Consider the following 634-nt stretch of genomic DNA (forward strand, 5'->3'; position numbering starts at 1 on the left):
CCCCGCCGAGGCCCTGCTGCTCGGGGACACAGGGGCGGCCACTGTCACCAATCTGACAGCAGGTATGTGGCGCCAGGCCGCCCACGGTGCCCTGGCGAGCATCCGCGAGCGCCGGCATGCTATCTGTCCCCAGGGTTGCCCGAAGGGTGCTGGGAGCTGCTCACCCTCCAGTGGGACCTGCTGGTGGCCACCTGCTCGGCCCCGCACCGCCCCCCCAGCCTGGTGAGCAGAGCCCTGGCACCGCGCGGCACGGCGTGATATGGCACAGCAGTGTGCAGCCAGGCATAGCACGGCATGGCATGGCATGACCAGGCACAGCATGGCATGGTGCCCCATGGCATGGTGTGGTGGGTTGACCCTGGCTGGATGCCAGGATCCCACCAAAGCCGCTCTATCGCTCCCCTTTCTCAGCTGGACAGGGGAGAGAAAATATGACGAAAGGCTCGTGGGGCGAGATAAGGACAGGGAGAGATCATTCACCAATGACTACCACAGGCAAAACAGACTCGACTTGGGGAAATTAATTTAATTTATTACCAATCAAATCAGGGTAGGATAATGAGAAATAAAACCAAGTCTTAAAACACCTGCCCCCCCCCCCCCCCCCTCTCCCCCCGCGATCAACCACACTTCC

The 634-nt window shown here is 61.4% G+C and overlaps 1 protein-coding gene across 1 annotated transcript in view; it reads left to right on the forward strand.

The window, feature by feature from the left end:
- APEH (acylaminoacyl-peptide hydrolase) overlaps positions 1 to 634 on the forward strand; it is a 23,410-nt gene that overhangs the window by 19,540 nt on the left and 3,236 nt on the right. The window contains 2 exon segments of the mRNA XM_019472535.1: positions 11 to 62; positions 134 to 222. Coding sequence (XP_019328080.1) covers positions 11 to 62; positions 134 to 222 — 141 coding nt within the window.

This window comes from Aptenodytes forsteri, unplaced genomic scaffold, assembly GCF_000699145.1.
Source record: "Aptenodytes forsteri isolate BGI_AS27 unplaced genomic scaffold, ASM69914v1 Scaffold156, whole genome shotgun sequence".
Taxonomy (NCBI): Eukaryota; Metazoa; Chordata; class Aves; order Sphenisciformes; family Spheniscidae; genus Aptenodytes; species Aptenodytes forsteri.